Source organism: Sporobolomyces koalae (genome assembly GCF_050403365.1).
Source record: "Sporobolomyces koalae JCM15063 DNA, S_koalae_JCM15063T_v1_ctg10, whole genome shotgun sequence".
Taxonomy (NCBI): Eukaryota; Fungi; Basidiomycota; class Microbotryomycetes; order Sporidiobolales; family Sporidiobolaceae; genus Sporobolomyces; species Sporobolomyces koalae.
In genome coordinates, this window is record NW_027481761.1 from 501,477 (window position 1) to 522,602 (window position 21,126).

General features: G+C 54.1%; 7 protein-coding genes across 7 annotated transcripts; 3 read left to right on the plus strand and 4 right to left on the minus strand.

The window, feature by feature from the left end:
- Nucleotides 1–106: 106 nt before the first annotated feature.
- HOP1 (Hop1p) lies at nucleotides 107–4,293 on the plus strand (the record flags this gene model as incomplete). Its single annotated transcript, XM_076677862.1, has 18 exons — nucleotides 107–115; nucleotides 182–244; nucleotides 317–357; nucleotides 441–618; nucleotides 686–734; nucleotides 806–900; nucleotides 966–1,093; nucleotides 1,160–1,270; nucleotides 1,337–1,438; nucleotides 1,502–1,874; nucleotides 1,936–2,203; nucleotides 2,268–2,519; nucleotides 2,585–2,623; nucleotides 2,686–2,874; nucleotides 2,946–3,005; nucleotides 3,068–3,197; nucleotides 3,259–3,937; nucleotides 4,018–4,293. 18 exons carry the CDS (start codon nucleotides 107–109, stop codon nucleotides 4,291–4,293), a joined length of 3,042 nt encoding a protein of 1,013 aa, XP_076535186.1.
- A 519-nt stretch (nucleotides 4,294–4,812) lies between these two features.
- Nucleotides 4,813–5,871, minus strand: JCM15063_001600 (glutathione S-transferase; the record flags this gene model as incomplete). Its single annotated transcript, XM_076677863.1, has 5 exons — nucleotides 4,813–4,846; nucleotides 4,927–5,075; nucleotides 5,145–5,590; nucleotides 5,651–5,759; nucleotides 5,815–5,871. 5 exons carry the CDS (start codon nucleotides 5,869–5,871, stop codon nucleotides 4,813–4,815), a joined length of 795 nt encoding a protein of 264 aa, XP_076535187.1.
- Nucleotides 5,872–6,124: 253 nt separating this feature from the next.
- On the plus strand, nucleotides 6,125–6,841 carry JCM15063_001601 (uncharacterized protein; the record flags this gene model as incomplete). Its single annotated transcript, XM_076677864.1, has 3 exons — nucleotides 6,125–6,521; nucleotides 6,586–6,669; nucleotides 6,753–6,841. The coding sequence occupies 3 exons, from the start codon at nucleotides 6,125–6,127 to the stop codon at nucleotides 6,839–6,841; spliced, it is 570 nt and encodes a 189-aa protein (XP_076535188.1).
- A 211-nt stretch (nucleotides 6,842–7,052) lies between these two features.
- JCM15063_001602 (histidine phosphatase family protein) lies at nucleotides 7,053–8,232 on the minus strand (the record flags this gene model as incomplete). The annotated part of the gene is made up of 7 exons (XM_076677865.1): nucleotides 7,053–7,156; nucleotides 7,231–7,561; nucleotides 7,636–7,653; nucleotides 7,735–7,806; nucleotides 7,879–8,031; nucleotides 8,099–8,113; nucleotides 8,203–8,232. The coding sequence occupies 7 exons, from the start codon at nucleotides 8,230–8,232 to the stop codon at nucleotides 7,053–7,055; spliced, it is 723 nt and encodes a 240-aa protein (XP_076535189.1).
- A 1,262-nt stretch (nucleotides 8,233–9,494) lies between these two features.
- JCM15063_001603 (uncharacterized protein) lies at nucleotides 9,495–11,430 on the plus strand (the record flags this gene model as incomplete). Its single annotated transcript, XM_076677866.1, has 6 exons — nucleotides 9,495–9,710; nucleotides 9,782–9,828; nucleotides 9,904–10,079; nucleotides 10,161–10,623; nucleotides 10,685–10,959; nucleotides 11,036–11,430. The coding sequence occupies 6 exons, from the start codon at nucleotides 9,495–9,497 to the stop codon at nucleotides 11,428–11,430; spliced, it is 1,572 nt and encodes a 523-aa protein (XP_076535190.1).
- Nucleotides 11,431–11,672: 242 nt separating this feature from the next.
- On the minus strand, nucleotides 11,673–17,415 carry JCM15063_001604 (uncharacterized protein; the record flags this gene model as incomplete). Its single annotated transcript, XM_076677867.1, has 12 exons — nucleotides 11,673–11,914; nucleotides 11,987–12,614; nucleotides 12,680–12,739; nucleotides 12,807–12,896; nucleotides 12,962–13,107; nucleotides 13,171–13,984; nucleotides 14,051–14,283; nucleotides 14,351–15,206; nucleotides 15,274–15,451; nucleotides 15,526–16,613; nucleotides 16,685–16,839; nucleotides 17,037–17,415. 12 exons carry the CDS (start codon nucleotides 17,413–17,415, stop codon nucleotides 11,673–11,675), a joined length of 4,869 nt encoding a protein of 1,622 aa, XP_076535191.1.
- A 728-nt stretch (nucleotides 17,416–18,143) lies between these two features.
- Nucleotides 18,144–21,126, minus strand: JCM15063_001605 (uncharacterized protein; the record flags this gene model as incomplete). The annotated part of the gene is made up of 8 exons (XM_076677868.1): nucleotides 18,144–18,359; nucleotides 18,433–18,859; nucleotides 18,920–19,323; nucleotides 19,386–19,577; nucleotides 19,654–20,055; nucleotides 20,130–20,401; nucleotides 20,478–20,604; nucleotides 20,673–21,126. Coding segments are annotated over 8 exons (2,494 nt in total), but the record flags the coding sequence as incomplete, so codon positions are not given.

A 21,126-nucleotide genomic window follows, 5' to 3' on the forward strand; every position in this document is an offset into this window, starting at 1 on the left:
AAGAGTCGAGGCGAGAACAGAGAACGTTGAACGATTCGTCTTTGGGCTCTCTCTCCTTGTTGACCTCTCCTGTGCAGACTCGTCGTACCCTGCTAACGATCAATCCATGGCTCAGGTATATTTTCGCTCGAGCGATCAAGGCCGGCGTCTGATCGTAGTCTCGTATGTTCTCCCCCCACAGCGAACCCGAGTTCCGGGCCAGCAACTCGCACATCAGATCACAGCCCAGAGTTCTCTCTTTCAAGTCAAGGGATGCTGCACATACTTGCTAATGCCCTGCCTGAGACTGACGCCTTTGCTGTTGAGCGGGTTGTAGACCCTGGTTCACGCAGGTATCGGATGCATCGCTTTCCTCAGGTCCGTACACCGCCCGAGACAAGCTTTCGCTCGAGCAAAGAGAATCTGTGCAGGCAACAGCTGACGGCCGAGTGCTCGCGCAGAGGTTTGTTCGACGAAGACTCGTTCGAAGACGCCGTGCTCGAGGCCCCGCGTCCCGTCGATACCTCGAAATTTGTCAAGCCGAAAGACAAGGACAAACTCGACAAACCCTCGACGGTCCGCATCAAGAAACTCAAGAAAGGAGGATGCGAATCAGCGTCGAAACTACTCGAGTGGCTCGTGCGTGCTCGCTCTCTTTGCTAAACGCTTGCTATTAATGTTCCGAAACCTCGTCGGCATATCCCAGGAGACTGGTGTGAGCGATGGAATTGAAAATGGCTACCTCCATCGACTCGGTTCGCGGTCTGGCCCCCTGGTCCTTCATTGCGCTCTGCTTGCCCGGCTTGACACGTTTTTCTCCCGCCAGTATTTGCGATCTACCTTGACCCTGAAGATCCAACAAACTTGGTAGAAAGCTATACTTTCACATTCACCTACGAAACGGATCAAGCAGGCTTCAGGGTAAGTCATCCTCCGCGGAATCGCTCGTTGGAGGTTTATGGGCTCATCCAGGTCGGCCTTTGAAGCGCGCCGACATGATGGTTCATGATCAGCTCAAAGGGATGCTGCTCTCGTCAACAACGGCGTACAGGACGCGGGAACAACCTCACAAAGAAGGCGAAGTCAAACGCCAGGTGCAACAAGTGATCAAAAAGTATGATTCTCTCGCGCTTTTGGCTCGGGTCCAAATCTGACACCCAGCTACTGCTGCCTTGTTGAGCCTACTCACGAGCACGCAGCTTCTCGATGAGCTCCCTCGTCGCCGCTTCTTCACCCTCCGCGCTCTGTGGTACGATCACACTCCTGATGATTACAAACCTCTCCATTTCAAGTCAGTCGCTGTTCTCGCGTTCCAACAGTGCATATTGTCTGAAACAACACCGATGTTCATCTGTAGGCCAATCACTCAAGATTGGCCCGACTACAACCTCACGACTACCTCCGTTCATGACCTTCCTGATGTCTCCACCTTGGGAACTGTACAGACAGGCTATCATGGGTGAATGACGCTCAAGCTGTATCGCAACGAGATTTGTTCTGATATAGTTTTCGGTTGAACAAGCGTCTCGTTGCACACGATCACGATTTCGCACGTTCTGGAAACCTCCTTTGACGATACCATCTCCAAGGAGGAAGCAACCGCTCGCAATCAAAAGGAAGCCGCAACTCGCGTCGTCTCCTGGAACGCTCAAAGCCTTGTCGAAAGCACGACCGATGCCGAAGAGAACCTCAAAGTTCCCGAGCCGTTGACCATCCGAAACCTGCAAGGACAACTTGTTCCTTTCGACCAAGTTCTGAACGATCCGAACTTGTCGACGCTCAGGAAGAGGGTTGGTTTGGAAGCTGACCCCGCCAAGGCAGTGTATGCGAAAGGAATCAGGCAGGACGATATTCTCGATTCGAACCTGTCGGACAACGAAGTTCTTCGTCGAGCGGTAAGTTCTATCTCGTTGTCTCATCCAACGACTAGCGCTTGACCTTGACGAGCTTCGATAGATTGCTGCTCTCGAGAAACCCCAACGAGCAGAAAACGAAATCGTCACCCAAGAAGATCCAGTCGTCAATCGCCTGCATTCTTACAAATCTCCGGAAAAGGTTGTTCCGGTTGTGACTGATGTCGCAGGAGCTTCAAGTAAGACTATCGACTTGACAGGCGATCCAAGGCAGGAAGACACTGTCATGGGAGCATCGGAAATAGACAGTCCGGGGAAAGGGTCGCAATGTCTGAACGTCAATACCAACGTTCTGACTCAAATGCTTGATTGTGAGTCTCTTTGTTGCTCTCGGTCACAGGCAGTCCGCTAGCGTCTGATTGCAGGATCTGCCAGTTTCGCAACGCCCTCGTGCTGGGCCGCTTGAGCCATCCCAGTTCGAGTCTTCTTCCGATGCAGATAAGGTGCAACAGTCAGCGAAGAAGACGCAAGAACCGGCAATCGCGCCTCAACCCATTGCGCGCGTCAGCCAAGCTCAATCGCGAAAGAAGGCTGTTCGCACTGCTTCCGATCGAAAGCATTTGGTACGAGCTGTCAAGAAAGACAACAAGCATGATCTGGCGGAGGAAGATGAGGTCTGCGAATGCGGTAAGACGATTGAAAGGCCTTTCCCTCTCGCGAAGCGTCTGGCCAATTCGAATCGAACTGTCTAGGTGATCCCGACGAAGATGGAGGCATGACACAGTGCTCCGGTACGCCGTCCAGATAGTTCACTGCCGACACGAATCGCTAAGCTCGGCTCGGGAAGTGGCAGACTGCAATACCTGGAGACACAACGCTTGCTATGGATACGATGACGATCCTACCTCGCTTCCGGACGTCTTTCACTGCTATCGTTGCCGAGGTCGATCGGCACTCGCAGAATCTGGCTGCAACATCGCGAGAAAAGGTGAAATTGAACAGGCGCTGGCGAACCTGAAGAGCCTCGCTCTCTTCCGTCGAGGTTAGTGTCAGACTGCCATCAGACTCCCACCTCACTAGAAGAGCGTTGAACCGATCAAATCACGATGACAGCAATCTGTGTAGTCTGGGACGGCGGTGTTGTCGATTCAAAGGCTCTCGCAAAAACGCTACGTGAGAAATTTCTCGTTGATATCTGATAACACCAGCATCTTTCTTACGGGTCCGCAAAACAGAGACTGACAAGATCACCGCTGCGCAATTGATCAAGCGCCTCAAGTCGGAAAACTTTCTCGAGGACGCGCGCAAGAAGCCTAGTAAATTCAAGAGGGGTTCACTCGGAAAGGCGGTTCAAGTTGTCAACAAGTATGTGCCGGGCATTATAAAGCGCAGTAAATCCGCTGATGATTCGCTGTATCATTAATAGATCGCCGCGACAAATCGCTTACAAGGACACGATGTATTTTTCCCCGGGTCGTGGTGCTGAAGCGCCCATCGTCGCGTCCCTGTCCGGCGTGGACGAAATCGTGTCTGATGGAGAATCTACTCTGCAAGACGCCCAAGTCGCACGCTCCTGCCCTTCGCATTCTGACTTGCATACAGTCCTGCTTTCTCAATGCGTACTGATTTCCGCTCTCGCTTGCCAGATCGACAAAACCTTGAAAGATCATCAAGTGCTCGTCCAGGATACGCCTTCTCCTGTCGCCTATGCTGCTCCTGCTGCTACAGTTTCCAGCTTCGCTCTTCGCGACAAGTCACTAGCGAGTTCACAAGAAGCTATCGCATCTGCCTCTACCGGATCTTCTTTGTCTTATATGGACATGGCCGAGTTCCAAGCACGTCAGGCTGAGCTCAAAACGATTGATCAAGCTTCGGAAGGCATCTCAGATTGCTCGACTCCTCGAATCAGCCCTCAGGACGCTGCCGTCGCTGCTTGTTTGTCTGCTCGTGGCAAATCCATCCGTGCTGCTGCGACTCTTTCTGCTGCTGTACGATCTTCCGTCGAAGAACTTGCGCATGATACTACACGCAAAGCTGCTGAGTCTCCTACCATGCCCGAGCCGATCAATGTTCAACAGCGCTTGTCTGGTCAGGCAAGTCGAGCTGTTCCTTGTTCATTTGCTTTCATCTCTCCGTCCTTATTCCAGGATTGCATCCTGTCGTCTGAATCCACATTACAATTCAGCATCAAGCCATGGCTATGCAGATTGACGGGAACGTCAAACAACAAGTTCACGCTGCGACCGTTTCAGAGTGCGATCTTGCGCAAGCTCGACAGGTATCTGCGCACGCCGGTTTCGCTCTCAAACGACCTGCTTCTCCTCGACTAGCGCAGCAACAAGACTCTCTCGAAGCCGCTCTCACGTCTTCGCAAGGACTCGCAACGGTGGGAGAGCTGGAAGAGCGCAAGTCGAAGAAACAGAAAGCGAGTGACGCAGAAGAAAACCTCGAGGCAGAATGATCAGAACAATCGATCAAGCAACCTGAAGATGCAGAGATACTATCGCGTTGCTTGTATTGTGTCTATCAAGGTTTCGGTTTCAGGAAAATATGGCTTGTGCTTGTGATGGAGATCTTCACTGAATCCTTTCTGAAGTGTTTACATCTTACTCTACCCAATTCTGATATCGTAATCTCTTTGTCGCGCCTTCCTCATGCCTTTTGAGACTTTCCGTGAGATTTTCGACTGAAAAGGTAGAACGCGTTTGCGCTTGAAGAATGCCACTCTAGACGGTATTGGGAAAGCAACTTCTATGCTTGATCCCAAACTTTTCCCTTCTTTCCTCAAAGCTAGAAAGCAGCTGGGGCACGGAAGGCGATATAATGAAGCGAGCTTATGAACAGCGGAGCACGAGATTTCGTGCTTTCACTGAGGAACCTTGATTGGATTGCTATGTTCAAAATCAGTATGGATAGAGATAGCGGATCGAACGCTTGATTGAACAATGTGAAACTTGCTAAGCAGAACGAGGCCGCAAACTCAATTGTTCGGCTCGTCCAGTTCTTGGTAGTGCCTGTATGAGTTCTCGAACCAAGTCTTCAGTCACGACATTTTCGGATAAGACTGCTCGCCGTGCCGCGGAAAAAGGCCTACCTGAACACTCCCATCGAATACTGCTGCCTCCTGTCACTCTCGAGATACTGTTTGATCCTGGGGGCAGCTTTGACTCGAGCATAGTGACTCTCGAGCTTTGGATGAGACGGAAGCAGTTTCGAGAGGAGGTTTGGGAAAGCGAATTTGAGCTACGCGCGCACACAGCACAATCAGTGTGAGTCAAGAGTCAGACGGGATATCAAAAGACTGAAACCCACACCGTCAATCACTTGGAACAGACACAGATCCGCATAAGTCGCGTTGGTCCCGATCAACCAGCCTTGACCGCCTTTTTCGAGAACCTGCTCGAAATGACGAAAGAATTTGGGGACTCGATTCTTCCTGAAATCGCGAGCACGTTCGATCGCTTGAGATTTCTGATCCTCGTAGTAAGAAGATACCGAGATGGGATGGTGAGTGTCGTGAGTTTCGTTGTTGAGATCGAGGATGGTCAAGGTCATTGCGTGCACGTGGAACAGGGCGACATCATCGCAGGTTGGTGGAGAGTAATCGCCCGAGGCACGAGCCGTCGCGTCTTCGCTGGACGCGAGATCAATCGGGTTGCGCAACCGAGTCGACAGGTACAGTAGAATATTCGGGGTCTGAGAGATGACATTCTGACCGTGTCGAAGGACAGGAGGGGCGAAAGGGATGGGATTGATTTCTGTTCGTACGAGAAGGTAAGCGAGATCCGGAAATGCCGAAAGCATCCGGGGAGTTTTACCGTTTCCATCGAATGTCCCGTTCATGTACGGTTCGATCGCGCCCTGTCCTTGTGACAGTGCCGTGTCGGTATAGGGAGTTGCGGTCGCTTCGAACAACAGGCGCACAAACTGGCAAGGTGGAACGTGAGCGCGAGGAATACAGCGTTTGAAGCCATGCACGCACCTCGCCTCTTCCCGGGATACCCTCATGGTAGACGAGCTCGTATTCGGCAGCTGACATGAAGTGTTCAAAGCACGAGAAGGGATCTTGAGTCGAGGTGGGGCTTCAACTTGTTGCAATCGGTAGATGCGATCAGGAAATGTCGGTTCCCGGCTGGCCAAGTTGTGGAGGGTCGGATCGTTCAAGAGAGGTAAACGTTCGCCTTTGAGTCGAGCGAGAAAGTGCGTAGTCGCTGGCAATAACGAGTAAGAATGAGATGCATATGTGACTTGGCAGCACATGCGTCAACTCGCTCGCTCTCGCTCCATCCATCATGTTCAGCCCCAAGAATCTGATGAACGAGTACCACAAGCTGCAGCAGCACGAGGAGGAGCTGCAGCGTCAATCCCGCGATACGCCTCGCCCGCCGCCTGTCCGCTCCGAATCGCCATCGTTCAACCCGCTTCAACTCCTCGCGTACCTGTCTCAAATCGATTGGACCCACCCTCCTGCCGTGCTCAAGAGTCCCGTCGCGATCGTCGCCATCCTCGTCCTCGTGTGGCTCGTGATCGGCCTGTTGACCAAACTCTTGTTCGTCGCGATTGTCGCTGCCGTCGCATACGTCCTCATCAAAGGCGTTGGCTCGACCGGTGGCTCCGGACCACAAGAGGATGTCGCGGGAAGGCGCCCTCATCTCGCCCAACGGCCTTCAGATCCCCCTTCGTCTTCACGTGAGTTGCCTAGTCCTGACAGTAAGGCCAGTCCTGTAGCTCATCACGTCGTTATCTGCGACAGCTTACCCATCGCCGAACGGAGGTGCATCATCCAACCCGCAACCGTCTCAACCCAAAGATCTCGCCTCTTTCCTCTGGCAAAAAGGTGCGCAAAAGCCCGCTCCCTTCCCTCTGAAACCTGCTCGAACCGAGAATACTCACGATTTTTTGTTTGAAATTGGTATTCAGGTGTGCCTGCAGCGATGGAGATTGGGCAGACTTTTCTCAACAAGGCAAAGCGAGACGCAGCGACGAGGGAAGTCAGGAAAGACGACTGATCCCGCTCTCGTTACACTGTCTTTGTCATCGGTCTTTCGCTCGGTTTCCTGTCCATATGCAATTCTCAGATGTCTATAGTCTCTTCGTCGCCGATCAAGTCTGTATTTGTAACATCTCTTCGCAAAGAAGCGGAGCGCACAACGCGACAGTATGCTACAAAAGACGTGGTAAGATTCGATCAGTTGCAAAACTGTAGTCTCGGTCTAAGATCTAGAGAATGTCTGCGTTGAGTCTAGGCGACGGCGCCCGACTGGAATCTACGAAATGAGCATCGTCGGCATACAGCACCAGGCTGCCTTTCCATACTCCTTGCTCTGAAAACGAAAAAATTGGTCAGCGTCTACGACATTGAAGCGTGCAGGACGAGGCTGAGAGATACACTCCTCACCATTTTGGGTCATCTCGATGACGGTTCTCGCACAATTGCCAATCCGTTTCTCACCTCGCCTAAGCATCGCTTCTTCACCCTCAGGTAGCGCCGTGAGATCGTAGTCTTGCGCTCGCTCCGTCACGAGCGCTTGAATGAACTCTCGGATCGCGGCTCCATGCGAAACGTACAAAAGCTGTACCGGTTCGTCACGGGACGTCGTCGTCGTCGTCTCTCCTCTCGTTGTGTCGGTCGGGAAGAGATGGTCCCAGAAGGAGAACAGACGTGCACGCAATTGTGCAGTTGGTTCGACTGTTGAAGGATCGGTATCGGGATCTCCTCGACGCTTACCCTGGTCGGATTCGAGGCAAACATCAGTTCTCTTGTCCTGTGGGGTCGCTTTCTCACTTGCACGGATAGTCTCACCTGAAGGTTTCCGAGGTACTACAGGCCGCACAAGGAAATCATCAATATCGCGAGACAAGGGTTCTGTCAAGACGGAAAGGTCTCGCCGAGCTGACTCACTCGCTCACGTATCCGTTCGTCCTGCACGAGTTGCACAGTCCCTTCTTGAGCCTGCAAGATCAACTCTGCGGTCTACGAGCGAGTCGAGGATGTCGTCAGTGATAGCCGATGCTTCGGGATCCTCGAGCGAAAAGAACCACTGACGAGTCTCGCGCGTTGCAAGTCACTCGAGTAGGCCTCGTCGAACCGAGTGCCATTTGCGGCGAACCATTTCGCAGTGTGAGTCGCCTGTGCTTGTCCTTGCGCGTTCAACGGCGTGTCGAGATGTCCCTGAATGATCCCAGCCTTGTTGTGGTCCTGCAGGAATGAGCAACGAGGGTGTGAACTCCCATTCAAAGCCTACTAAGTATGTGATGGGACGTACGGTCTCGCCATGACGCTATAATTTGTCGAGGACAGCGACATCAGGTCACGTGAGCACCATGCTGCTCGTTTCGAAGTGTGACGATGAACGACAATCAGGCTCACGACGATCGTGACGACTACTTTTCTGCTCATTGCGGTGGCGACGAGGCGAATCGCGGGAAGGAAGTGCAAGAGCCACCGTACGAGAGAAAGAGAGAGAAAAAAAAGGGGGGAAAGATTAGATTCACGCAGAGCGTATGCCGTGATCGACATCGATCCGCCCCGGCGCCCGCGGCGAAATCGGCACTTCTCCCTTGGCTCTACCGTCGTCGCCTGCACGGATCCCAAAGATCGACATCAGGAAGAGGGGCACGAACAGATGTCGTCTCCTGTGACTCCAGCGGCGGTCTCGGGATCGTCCAAGAAGGGCAAAGAGAAACAGTCAGACGACAAGCTCGCAGGGTCGAAACGGAAACGACTTGCATGCGAGGTTCGTCGGCCCATTCTCTCCTTTTTTCTCCTTCCACCTCGTGCAAAGAATCGCTCAAGCGAATGTTACCCCCCACCAGGTCTGCAGGATCCGACGAGTCAAGTGCGAGTGGCAAGCTTCGGGAGCTTGCCTAGCATGCATTACGGGCAACTACCAGTTCGCGAAAGAGCTCCCTCTACCGCCAACGACCGGACCAAGAAGCTGATGAGAGGAACCATCTCAGATGTCCGGGAGAGCCGACAAGGAAGAAAAGGATCAAGAAAGGAGAGATTCGTCCGGACGAGAGGTATGCTGAAGCTTTTCCTTTCCCACCTCTTCGCTTCTACAGGCAGCCTTACGGCAAGATTGATGTACTCTGTTCTCAAAATACAGTATGCTTGAACTGGAGATGAAGCTCCAGGCTTTCGAGGTTGGAGGCGCTTTGACGTTCCAGCTCATCGAGCGCAAGTTTGCTGCTTTGCTCGCATCAGTCGTTCCCGAAAGCTGAATAGCCTTGAAGCATCGTGCAGGGGTACTCAATGAAAATCCTCCGACATTCGCCGGGTTACCGACTGGATTCTACAGGCGATACCTGCGGGCCTGTGCGGGCAGGTCGAAAGAACGCGAAATCGCCGCAGAAGTTCTGTGCGGGGCGTTCGTAGCTGCCGCAGGAACTTTCACCGACCACTCTGTACGCCCAAGCACTCGCTCGCTTGCACCCTCTCCTGTACATTTTCACTCATCGGGAGCAACTCTGGATCAGAAAATCGCGGGACCTGGGACAACAGTGATGCCGATCGAAAAGCCCGAGGGTTGTGCCTACAGCTATGACTCTTTCGCGACGTTTGGATCTTCTCGCTCTCATGCGGTGCTCGCGCTCGCGTACAAAGCGCGCCAAATTTTCGAAGACTCGACCATGCGCCATCGCCCAACCGCCGAATCGACCATGAGTCTCATCGTGATGGACTGGATGTCGGACTTGGCGAAAGAGGCAGTCGCGTCTGCCGATGGTCACGAGCGAGATCAAGCCCGAGTCCAACTCGATACTGATTACGCTCAGGTCGTCTGTCGCGGATATCGCACACTCATGATGGGTCGTAGGTCCGAGATGGGCCAAGAAGATCTCGACTTGCTCCTAGGTTGCGTAAACGCTTATCTATTCGTGAGCAAGCCTTCCCCCTGTCAGCATGTTTCCGTTCCCAAAAGATCTGAGAAGGCTTTACGCTCTTGCAGTCCTTGGATGCACGCAACGCGGCGGTTCTCGAGCAGGAACCGATCTTGTAGGCTCTCTGACAACTCGACGAGGCAAGAGAGGGTGACAAGATAGGTCTGACATTGATCGCCTTCCGTGCCAGCCTCGATATCGACCTCGTACCGCTGTTCCCACATACAGCTCAGGCTTCTGCAAATCCCCTCGTCAACTACTCAACGCTATCGGGAGACTTTATACAAGAGTTGGGTCAAGGTCTCCTGCCACTCGTATACGCCACCGCGCTCTTGTACCGGAAATATCTCGCCGTCTCCGCTCCAGGTGCGCCGGTCTCCTCCATCGCTCAAGAAAGAGTGAGATGTTCAGATCCCTTTCTGCAAATTTCAGACTGCAGCAAACCAGATAAGCTTCGGCTACTGTGGGATCAAATCGACCTCTCCTTGTCGAGTCTCGCATTCACCTTGTCCTCCTCGCTCCCAGTATCTTCGGAACCTGAACAGACGAAGCTCAAGTACGATCTCGACGGGCTCGTCCATACCGAGCAACTGAGTTTACTTCAGTTGGACCTGCTCATTCACCAGAAAATCGTTCAAGCTTTCGTCAGCCTCTCGTCGCAACAGCCCCAAGTACCAATACCACCCGAGCTACTCGATAGCTACAACACTTCGAGGCTGAGGGTCCAGGAAGCTTTCCAACTTGTGACGGGATTGGCCCAAGAAGCGATCGGAACGTTTTCATGGCGACGAGCGAGAGCGGTGGCCGAGAGCTTGTGGGTGTGTTCGGCTTGGACAAGTCTAGGAGATGGAACGAGCAAAGACACGGCGCTCATGACTGAATTGGGCATCACGCTCGATATGGGTCAAACGTAAAGAGCTTCGTTCCCTTTTGTCTTCAACTAGCGTGAACTAATCGTCCGGTTCGCACAGCCTCGAGCAATGCCTCGCTCTAGCTGCTTGGACGAGCTCAAGCGCTGCCAAACAACGTGAACGGTTCCTGAAAGCTTTGACGACGGTCTTTGGTCAAGTGCCTCGATGCAGTCTTCCAGAGCCTCCCCCTCCGCCGCCTCCGCCTCCTTTTGATCCTATTCCAGCCTGGCGCAAGAAGTACATCGCTCGGACACTCCCCATTTCGGCTGCTACCGTCGAAGAGAATTACGCGAACGACTTCAGCTTCCTCGACGACTTTGCCCGAGAACACGGCAGTGAGCCTTCGTATTCTTCTTGGGTTGATTCAGCAAGAGAGGCGGAATCTGACGCGATTACGCACCCCTTTGATAGTCCCCATGGACGGTCAGCCTGTCACCTTCGACCGTCCTGGTCAACCCAGCACGGGGTCCCTCTTCGAGAATGGCGCCTCCGCTTTCGTGCCCGACTTTACGACATATCAAGCCGCGCCCGCATTTGAGGCACCTACAAGCTCCATATCAACCCAAACAGACACATCGGCCTCGACCCCCTTGGAACCTCTCAATGAATTACACGGCCTTGACTCCCAATCCGCATTTGTCCCTTTCGACCTGCCCATTCCCGATCCCACAGACCACCTTTACTTTCCCACCGATGGTACCTGGCCTCAAGGTAGCTCAGCGAACCTTGAAACCATGGAGACCGATCTGCTAAGCTTGCCCATTGCCGAGTCTCTCGAATTTGACAACCCGTACGGATCTTCGTAGTCGAGCGGATTAGTGATGACAGGGGTGTGGGTCAACTACTACCGAAACGCCAGAGTGTCAAGTAACAACTGCATCTATATTCAGAAAGAGGAGGAGCGAAACGTAAAATAGGAGAGAAGAGAGAAAAGTTCCAAAAAGAGCGAAGGAAACCAAACCTCGAAACGATATGCGACTGATGTGATTAAAGGGGTGTGCTCGAAATGAAAGAACGACTGGAAGAAAGAAAATGCAAGAAATCGGGACTATCGGAAGGGGTCGCTCGAGCCTGTGGCAGGATCCGCTGTTGAGCCTTGTCCGAACACGTCACCGTGCGACGGCTCCTTCTGTGCCGCCAGATCGTCCTCGGATGTCTCTGCAATTTCATCTTGGCGAAGAGGCGAGGCTTTTGCAGGCGACTCCTCATCGATCACGCTCTTGCGACGACCGCGGAATAACTTGCTTGACAGCGAGCCCGAAGTTGATCTCCCTGGACTCTTTGAGAACGCTGCAAGACGAGAACGACAACAGCGTCAATGATGAGCATTGGACGCGGAAGAGGGGCTAAGAGATAGCTTACGGAGCGGGACTTCAACCTTGCCGAGCCTCAAACTGCCACTTCGCTTCCTGCGTTCGTTCGCTGCGGCTGCTGCACTGTGTTGCGAGCCTCGCGAGGTATACCTTGATACATCGAGCGGTACTCCTTCGTCGTATTGGAAGCCAGCATTGGTGCCGAGTCGGACCGAACCGGTTGCCATGTCGTAGGTTTGCGATTGGCGTGTTTGTACTCGTCCAAGCGCGAACGAATCGCGTTGTTGCAACGAATCTCGAGTCGGGAGAATCGGCACGCTGTCGCCCGCCGAAGCAGAGTCGACTCGCTCGAATTTTGACGGGAGCTCGGTCTTGGGCATGTACGGGTCGTGAGCCCAATCATGATTCGGATCGCGCGCGTCGATAGCTCGGCAGATATCGACGTCTGACGGGAAGTAGTTGTCGTTTACGAGCATGTAGACAAAGCGAGGCGCTAGCGAGAGGACGATGGTGATGGCGAGCCCGAGCCACCAATAGGCAGATGGCCACAGGAACTGATTGTTGCCCCAGACGTAGGTCCAGATCAGGGACGGAGCGAAGGCCGAATAGACAGCGGTGTAGCCGACGACGAGGACCATGCCGATCAAGACACCACCAAGTACCCACCAGTTCCAAGCCTGCGAGCGCGATTGTGTCAGGAACGTTTCATTTCCCACATCCTGACGAGAAGGAATGGGCTCACTCTGGTATTGAGGCCGTTGTACAAATTGGCCGTAAGCACAGCCGCAACCGCCATCACAGTCTGTCGCGCGTGTAAGCAGGTTCGTGAGATGCCGCTCTATCGGGAAGCGGGAAAAAAGTAAACCTACAGAGAACTCGTACATGTCTACATCGTATCCATCATTGCTGGAGCTTGTCGTGTCATAGGTGTACGCGATGAAGAAGTAGATGACAACGGACTGCATGTACGACAGGATCAGCGAAAATTCACAGATGCGGCCATGTTCGAGAAGCTGAGACTCACTTGGTAGATACCGTCAAGCATGTAGATGGCGAACCTGACCAGCCCGAACAGTTTGCCCTTGCGTCCATACTCATAGAGTTCGGGTACGGCCATGAGAGCCCTCTCTCCAACGTCTCGGTCGAAAATTCCGATGAAGATCACAGGAACTGCGCGGGAAGAGATACGTCAGCGCTGAGCGATAGGCAAGCGAGCGTGCTAGGGTGACTCACCGAGCGTCCAGAAGACGTTCCAGAACAGTAGATAGGTGTACTCGTACACAGTTGTGGCCGAGTATCCACAGTAGAATTGGAACCAGAAGAGGACTCCAACACCGATGATCTCCTTGTAGAAGAAATTGACAATCATGTTCGAGTTCCGGAAGTATGACCAGTGACCGTGCACGAGGAGTAAACGCTTGAGGAAGCGGAATTGGCCCATCGCGTAGTCGGACGAATTGACAGCTTGAAGTCCTTCTTCTCCCGCAACACCGACGCCAATGTCGGCAGCTTGAATCATCGAGACGTCGTTGGCGCCATCACCGATTGCGAGACACATAGAACCGAGGCCGTCCTTGACGAGACGAACGATAAGAGCTTTTTGCAGTGGCGAGGTTCGGCAGCAGACCACCGCTTTGCAACGAGTTGCGAGCTCAAGCAGGAGGTCTTTCGTCCACGCCTCGGCGAAAGCGTGTCTGAGCGAGGAACCATCGATGACGAGGCCGTATCCTCCAGGTCGGGATCCATTGTCGTCACCGATAATATCGGACACGCCCGAAACTCCTGTCACGCTGCGCTGCAGGGTAGCCGAAGGACGGCTCATGGACGGTCGTGGCTGCGCGTCGGGCGGTTGGTGCTCAAGTTGATCTGCGAGACCTTCGCCATCGAAGAACTTCTCGATAGCGCCTCGGATCTGATTGTACGCCGAATTCGGTTCTCCATACTCCCCACCCTTGATGATGATGAGGTTCATATCGCGGGAGAGGAGGTTGCAGGTCTTTCCGATCGCGATGGCTGTTTCGAGTTTGTCACCGGTAGCGACCCAGATCTGACGCCGGCATGAAGGTCAATTAAGTGGTAAGGATCCGGTGCGTAAGACACTGGCAAAATCTACCTTGATACCAGCGCGCTTGAGGTCCGCAATGGCCTCGGGAACTCCGTCTTGCAGACGATCTTCAATAGCAGTCGCTCCAAGCAAGATCAAGTCTCGTTCGAGTCGTTCAGACACCGCTTGTATCTCCTCGTCACGATTCTGGATCAGGGTAGTGGCTTCGTGGAAGTCTCGCTCCCATGCGTCGTATTCTTCTTCTTCGAGAGGTTTGTACGCGAGGCAGAGCGTGCGCAGACCTAGCCAGAAGAGAAGAGCAAAATAAGCAAAGACTCATGAGAGCGCAGTCGTCGTGTGCTTGCTTACCTTCATTCGCAAAGTCCTCAAGGTGCTTGTCCGTAGTCTGCTTCAGCTCCTCGTTTCCGGGAGCGAGTCGCTCAAAGATGACATTGTCGGCTCCCTTGGCGAGCAGGAACAGTTTGCCCGAACCTTCTCCCTCGCTGATCTTGCGAATGACCACACTCATGCGCTTGCGAGCCGAGGTGAATTCGAGCACGTTGAGCAGCTGATACTCGACGACATCAGGGTCGTGAGGAGTCTGAATGCGCAAGATATCCTTGTCGCGTCCGAGGAAGACGAATCCAACATCGGCTGCGGCCTGCACGAGTGCAGCTTCGTCGGGAGATTGGGCCTTGTACGAAATGAGCCCGTCCTCTTCCGAACTCAGAACGGTGTGGCAGAGACCGAGGTTCGAGAAAAAGTTGTACAAGTTCTTGGCGTGAATCGAGTCGCGTTTGGCGAGGTCGTTCTCAATCTCTTGGTCGTGAAACGGTGCAGCGACTTGCTCGGAAAGTTTCGTCTTGGCTTTATCATGTGATCCGTCTTGGCTGTCAGATGGTACACGAGTGACTCCATCATCGTCGGAAGAAGCGGCAGAAGAGGTCGGCTTTTCGGGAACGACGGTCGAGTCTGGAATCTGTTCGTCACCAACGTACACCTTGCCGGCAACGGAGCACTGTCGGAAGATCATGGAGTTCTGTGTGAGAGTTCCCGTTTTGTCCGAGAAGATATATTCGATCTGTCCGAGGTCGTCCGACAAGTTCCAGCTGCGAGCGGTTGTGCGTCGACCGTTGCCCTTGATATCGTCGTCTCCCCAGATGAAAGCTGCTTGGACTAGTCGAGTGAACTCGATCGAAATATACAGCGAGATGGGCACAATGTTCTGCGATTTGTGCGAATACTCCGTAAGCACTCGGCGCAATAGGTGAATACGGCCTGATTGTGCTCACCTGGAATGCAATCAGGGCGTTCGCCCAAGTAATGATACCGTTGATACTTGGGTTGTCTCCAGAACGGTCGGCACCATACATCCAGTACGCATTTTCGCGGAAGTACTGGACTTCGAGGAAATGATCGACAACGGCGCACATGATTGTCATGAGCGCAAGAAGGAAAAGGTTGATGAAGCTGTCACCGGAGCGACGAGCATGAGTCGGTGTTCGGTTCAATTCGCCTCGGGTGCAGGTCGATGAGAGACTTACACCATGGGGTTCATCAAGCGTTCGACTTTGCTGCGCTTACTCGGGGTTCCTCCCGAGTTGAGAACGATCTTTGTGTCTCTTCCCGTCATACACACAACTCCTACTACCCATCCTGTGTTGCGCACAACGGTGCCACGAAGGAGCATCGTGTTGAGGTTGACTGGACATTTGAGAACTCCGCCGTCTTTCCCAGTTCGACCATCTTCCATCTCGACCGCAGCGTTGTATGTGAACATGTTGACGTCGGGCGCTTCTGCTTTGATGACAAACTTGGCCTCATTGGCGATCGCGGACGAAGTGCGGAGGTGAGTGAGCTCGGGAACTGCCGAACGGGACTTGAGGTTCGTCTCTCCATCGAGGTTCTTTGTCTCGACGAAACAAACGTTCTCCTCTTCGGATGTCGCACAGATGATGAGATCTGCAGGGACACTCTCGTCGGCATGCAGTCGGACAAAGTCTCCAACCTTGAGGTCCTCCCAAGTCTCCTTGACCCAAGTGGGTCGATCGTAGTGGTGGCCAGCGTGAAGATGGGGGCGAGGAAGGTGGATCGATGCGCCGGGTTGTTGCTCTGCATTGGGTTCTCCTGGTGTGTCGATCGGTCCCGACTGTGATTCGTTGACATCGTCGGCGTAGTAGTCTCCTTGTTCACGGAGGTGTCGAGCCGGGAGATCCGCCTCGTATGTGCCGGCAGTATTGCCGCGAGGACGACCCTGGTTCGCCGGTTCGTCCTTCTTTGAAGCTGAACTTCCGCCTCGCTCGCGCCCGGCCTGGACCATCCCTCCTCCAGGAGCGACTTGCGGTGCTTCAGAATCCCCATGTTCGTCGGCGTGTTCTTCTGTGCCGAATTGCTTGTCATCGTCGAACGACTTGGCGTGCTTTTTCCTCCGTCTGAGCGTCGGTTTCCGGAAGACCTTGCTCCCCCAGAATCCCTTCTTCTCGCGAAACTCGCGCTCCTCTTCGGCATCTTCAGCCTCGCGTACGAGGGAACGGCGGAGGAAGAAATTGCGGATAAAAGCGGGAAGTCCGAACGAGCGCGATTTCTGTAGGGTAGCATTCGGGTTGTGGAAACTGCCGCGAAGAGCGAGGACCTGACGATACGACACAAGCAGATGATGTCAGCGGATAAACCCAGCATATGGTAGCCGCGCGGATCACGCACCTTGATGTTGTTGATCGCGCGGTCACTCTGATGCCGCTTCAAATCCTCGTAGCCGTCCTTGAGTGCGGTAATGAACAGGACTGCAAGCAAAGGGAGTGCCGAGAGTCCCGGGCTGACGGTCGTAAATCTCGGGAAGAATTGTAGAATGACCAGCACTGCAAATCGACAACAAACGAGTCAGATCAAGGGGACCGAGGTGCATTCGATTTTCGCAGCCAGCTGCTTCTGGGCACCAGTGCAGTCCCTCTGATGATTTGTAGCTACCACGAGTAGATCCAGACTGCGAGCGGGGGCTGATCCGAAGACCTCTCGACCGGCGTCATCGCATGTGGAGGTGGAAATTCGGACTTGCCCAAGAAAAAGATGTTGGCGACTCGGCGGAACTGCTCGAGCAAGTTGCGTGGCAGGAACGTCACGATGTTGTACTTGGACGTGAGGACCTGGTTCGTCTGGAACGTCCAGCCGGGAGCTGGCACTTCTTTCGTGCCCAAGCCTTGTGGCACCTTGACGACCGAGCCATCTTCCTTCGTGACCTGCTTCGACCACAGCTTGACCTTGGGTGCAGTCGTGGTTGCCTCTGACGGCACGTGAACGTTGACGAGGACCTTTCGAGGATAGGGATTCGAATACGGGCGTGAGAAGATCGACGTGAGCTCCCAGTCGCCGATCTTGGCGAGGCGACGCGTGAAGGCGTTCTGAGGACCCCGACGAGGGATCGGGGTCGCCGGCATCGTGATTGATAGTCGGCGTCAGGTGCTAGGAATCGAGAGGTGGAGGAGAAGGTCGGTGGGAAAGCCGAGTGTTTTCTGCGGACGGAGCGGATGCGGCCCTCTGCTGGAGCCTCGGCAGGGGTGCGTGGGTAAGGTTTCGGCGCTTCCGGCAAACCTCGACTGAACCTTGTACTTGCTTAGTCGTGCAGGCGTCTCCTGCACCGGTAACAGGCTAAGGCAGTGAGCAGAACACGGCAAGCGCGCGGTCGTCTATCGCGTTTGCCGAATTCCAAGCGTTCGTCTTTTGCTGACTGTCACGTTCGGGATCGATCTCCGCTCGTCTTCTCCAGTCGATGCCAGCTGTGCTCGCAACGTGCTTGCTACAGTAACTCGAGACAAGGCCGGCGGATCCGAGCGAGATCAAATTCGATTTCGATCTCGACTTGTCGAACCGAAAATATGGGTGATCATTTTCATTACTGACGAGACTATCATTATGGGTAAACCGGCCACAGAGCAAACCTCCTGACGAGAATCAATTGTACAAGAAACGGGAACGACGACGAGCGACAAACCAAGTGGTGACATACTCAAGGAAAAAGAGGGAGAGACCCGTTACCCTGATTTTCGAGACGGATACGGCGAGGGGGAAGAACGAAAGAAGTTGCGCTGGCGACCGAAGTGAAAATCGATCGTGAGCTGTCTATGAAAGAGAGGAACAAATCGAGATGGGTTGCGATCGGGAATGTTCAGTTCGAGGCAGACGACCCGGCGCCAGTTCGGCGGGTCACGCTTGATCCACCGGCAAGTGCAGTTGACGACGAGCTCGACTTGGACGGGTCGAGTGCGGTCAGATCGAGTTGAGACCGCGATCGGCTGCGCGAGTTGCGGCGGTACAGCTGCGGCGCGGTGCCCGGCGCCGGCGAATCGGGCACTCCCTGCTCGCGGTTCAGAATGTGGATGACCTGTTCGAGCACGCGTGAGGTGTTGAGCTTGACTTTCGCGCTTGGATTAAGGGTGGAGAGGACAATAGCATACCTCGTCGTAATCGGGTGCTTCCTCAGTCGTGTATCCACTGACGTATCCGCTTGCGGTTTGACCGTCCGTCAAGGCATCACCATCGCTGACAGCCGACTTCTCTCTCGGAGGTGCCATGCTCTGACTCCATCCGAACAAATATTCGTCCAACCAGCCGAGAGGGTGTGTCAGGAACGTTCCCTGACCAGCCGGACCGTAGGTCGAGCGTTTGTCGTTGGAAGTTCCCTCGACGGCCGTTCGGGAGGGAGGCGCAGGACGGGCAGACGGGGCGACGATACGTTGCTTCTGGAAATCCTCGAAAATAGCAGGTGCGAGTTCTTCCACCAATTCGTTGAGTTCACCTTGAAGCGACTCTCGCAATAACAAAAGTTTTTGAAGCTGATGTTCTTTGCCGGGGACGAGCGAGAGGAAAAGCGGACGAAGAGACCTGCAGGGCGCAACAGGTTTCAGCTTTGGTGTGAATCCGTCATCGTCTCAACAAACTCACTTGTAGACATCCATGCCCACCTCGCCAAACTTGAGAGCTGCGATTCCGATCACCGGTAGACCTGCGAAGGTTGCGAACGGCGCCCACAATTTGTATTTGAACGGGAGGGAGAGCTTGTGTGCGAGAACGACAGCATTGATGGCATATACTGTGTACAGAGTGGGTGCGCCTGCGAGAGCAACTAGCACCTTCCAGGTTGCGAGAACGTCGTTGCCCTTGATCTTGACGCTCGATCCAGCAAGGGCTTCCTTTGCCTTTTTCCGACTGATGATCTTGGCAGCGATAAAAATGGGCGAGTTGAGGATCACACCAGGAAGTGCGAGAGTACCCCACGCTCCAAGAAGTCCGAGTCGGTAGAGCATTAGGAAGAAACTGCGCCATCGCGGGCGGCCGACACGTTCGATCTGTTATTGACAAATTGGGTCAGACTGACTGCGATATTGGCATGATATGGTCTTGTACTTACTTGGTGATCCTTGAGTCCCATGTATTGTAAAAGCGTGTTGTACTCCTTCACCTTGCGCTCTAACTCCTTCACCCGCGGTTCTTCCTTGTAGACTTCGTAGCCGACGATGAAGCGCTTGTTGAGCTCGACGATCTGACCGAGAGTCAAGTGCTGGCCTGGAGGACGGTACAGTCGGCGCGCAGCTTGGATGAGCTAAATTTCGACAACACGAAAACGTTAGTGTTCGTCTCTATCTCGAAAATGAGCTCTGAACGGTTGAACGACTTGCCATAAGCGTGTCGTAGTCGGGAGCTCGGACGGTGACACTCTTGAGTCCGTCGACGATGATGTCCATCAAGTTTCCGATCGCTTGCCTCTTGTCTTCTCCGCCCTTTTCGAACTGTCCGACCATCTCCTTCGGGATCTCGAACGGCGTACCGAATTCCACGACGGCGCGGGATCGGAACTTATGAGCGTGAAAGTACGACAGCCCGACAGGTACGATCTGCAATCGCAAGTCTGGATGAGCAGACACGGCACCGAGAGCCATGATTGAGACTCCAGCTTTGAGCGGCAAGAGATCGGTACGGTCGTGCGAGCCTCCTTCGGGGAAGATACCGATGCTTCCGCCTTGAGTAAGAGCTTTGTACACGGACGAGTACATTTTCGACTGGTCGACATGGGGGAGAACCTGTTGAATCCGGACAATGGCGTGTCAGCCCGGGAGATCTTGTCGCACGTGAACTTGTTTCACGGCAGACTTGCCTTGTAAGCGGTGCCTTCAGCCTTTTCTCGCAACGCTTCCGTCGCCTTCTTCGGGAACTCCTTCTTGATCCTCATTTCGGTGTCGCTAATGACCTCGACAACTTCGATCGAGACATTGTTGAGCGATCTCGGCAACATGATCTGCCATCGAGACTGCGAGAAGTCCTTGGTGAAAGAAGTACCGTTTCCGATAATAATGGTCGAATCGGTAGGAGAAAGTGTGATAGTGCCGGTCCCGTTGTATGCCGAGTCTTGCGCTCGAGCAACGGGGACTGCAACAGGTAAAGCGTATCCGTCAGCATGGTACTCCACTACTCACTACTTGCGGGAAAGCCGAGTGCAACTCACTGCTCTGCATGAGACGCGAAGCGAGACCGACAAACGCTCGCTCCATACTTTTCGCTGCCGTCAAGAAGCTGATCCGCCTGCCACTTTCGCGCTTGACTTCACTCATCAACAAGAGCGGGTCGAGGAACTGTCGCAATGGGTCAGTGTTCCGATCCTCGTGCAGCCTCGAACGGGCCCAGGAGAGAGAGGACTTGCTTGATTGTGGTGAGGTCCGACGACAAAGATGGTCGCGCCTTCGTGGGTCCTCGGAATCTTCCATGCTCCACGACTCCTGATCTCTCGGAAGAAGATGTTGATCACTCCCCGCCAGAGCGCGGCAACAATGTCGTACAAGATGTTGGAGGCGAGCGCTTGGCGCGCGTGCAGAAGCATGGCGAGCTGATGGATGATGACTCTCGCCACGTCGCGAGCAGCAGACGGGATCAAGACACGGAGTTTGCGAAGAGATGAAGGAACCACGACGAGGAACGAACGCAACAAGGTGCGGAGGTCCTGGACTGTCTGCGGCAGGGACGGGGGCGGCAGTTCACGATGCGGTGTCGCGGGCGTCGAGGTCGAGTACAAGCCGAGAGCGGTGGAGCGAGAAGACGACGCGGAAGGCAGCGTCGGTCTCACAAAGTTGGCTGCCGACGACGTCGCGTCTTGCGGC